The sequence below is a fragment of the Sinocyclocheilus anshuiensis genome, unplaced genomic scaffold, assembly GCF_001515605.1.
Source record: "Sinocyclocheilus anshuiensis isolate Anshui unplaced genomic scaffold, SAMN03320099.WGS_v1.1 scaffold242, whole genome shotgun sequence".
In the NCBI taxonomy this organism is placed as follows: Eukaryota; Metazoa; Chordata; class Actinopteri; order Cypriniformes; family Cyprinidae; genus Sinocyclocheilus; species Sinocyclocheilus anshuiensis.
Genome location: NW_015546053.1, coordinates 1,167,456 through 1,168,203, shown reverse-complemented (window position 1 = coordinate 1,168,203; position 748 = coordinate 1,167,456). Strand labels below are relative to the sequence as shown.

Here is a 748-nt window from a genome sequence, read left to right as displayed (position 1 = left end):
ATATAAAGACACACACATACAGCATATATTTTGAAAATATTTACATTTATTTGCATGTATATATTTATATTCATATAAATTATATATAAATATATTTAATATATAAACGTAAAATATTTTTCTTAAATATAAACATGCATGGGTGTTTATTTACATATACATAATAAATATACACAGTACACACATATATAGTATGTAAACAAAAACTTTTATTTTGGATGTGATTAATCGCGATTAATCGCTTGACAGCACTAGTTATTATTATTATGATTATTTTAAATGTATTACTCTTGGGTCTGCCATTAATATTATTGGTGATATTGGGTTAGATGAAAATAAAATAAAATAAAATTAAATAACCAGAAAAGGATATCTCACTTTCATGCTTGATTAGAGGATTATTTTCTTTTTGAACAAGTCTGTAAAAATATAATATATAAATGTACAATTATACAAAATTGAATTAAATTTTATTTAACAAGTAATAAATCAATTCCAACCTCTGTTTTTCTTCTGCCTCATCATGAACAGTGTTCAGGGAACCTTACACAGTTCGTGTGGCGGACCAAAGGTCCATGCGGGGCAACGTGGCCGTCTTCAAGTGCCTCATCCCCTCTGCTGTGCAGGAGTACGTCAGTGTGGTGTCCTGGGAAAAGGACACTGTCTCCATCGTCCCAGGTAAGACATACCTCACATGGTTGGGCTGTTAAAGTAACCACAGATTTGAAATCTGTTATGTTTTCATAAA

The 748-nt window shown here is 30.1% G+C and overlaps 1 protein-coding gene across 1 annotated transcript in view; it reads left to right on the top strand.

Annotated features, from left to right (window-relative positions):
* LOC107699210 (Down syndrome cell adhesion molecule-like protein 1) overlaps positions 1-748 on the top strand; it is a 138,567-nt gene that overhangs the window by 20,792 nt on the left and 117,027 nt on the right. The window contains exon 3 of the mRNA XM_016500407.1: positions 532-678. Within this exon, the coding sequence (XP_016355893.1) occupies positions 532-678 (147 nt within the window). The remainder of the gene's footprint in view (positions 1-531; positions 679-748) is intronic.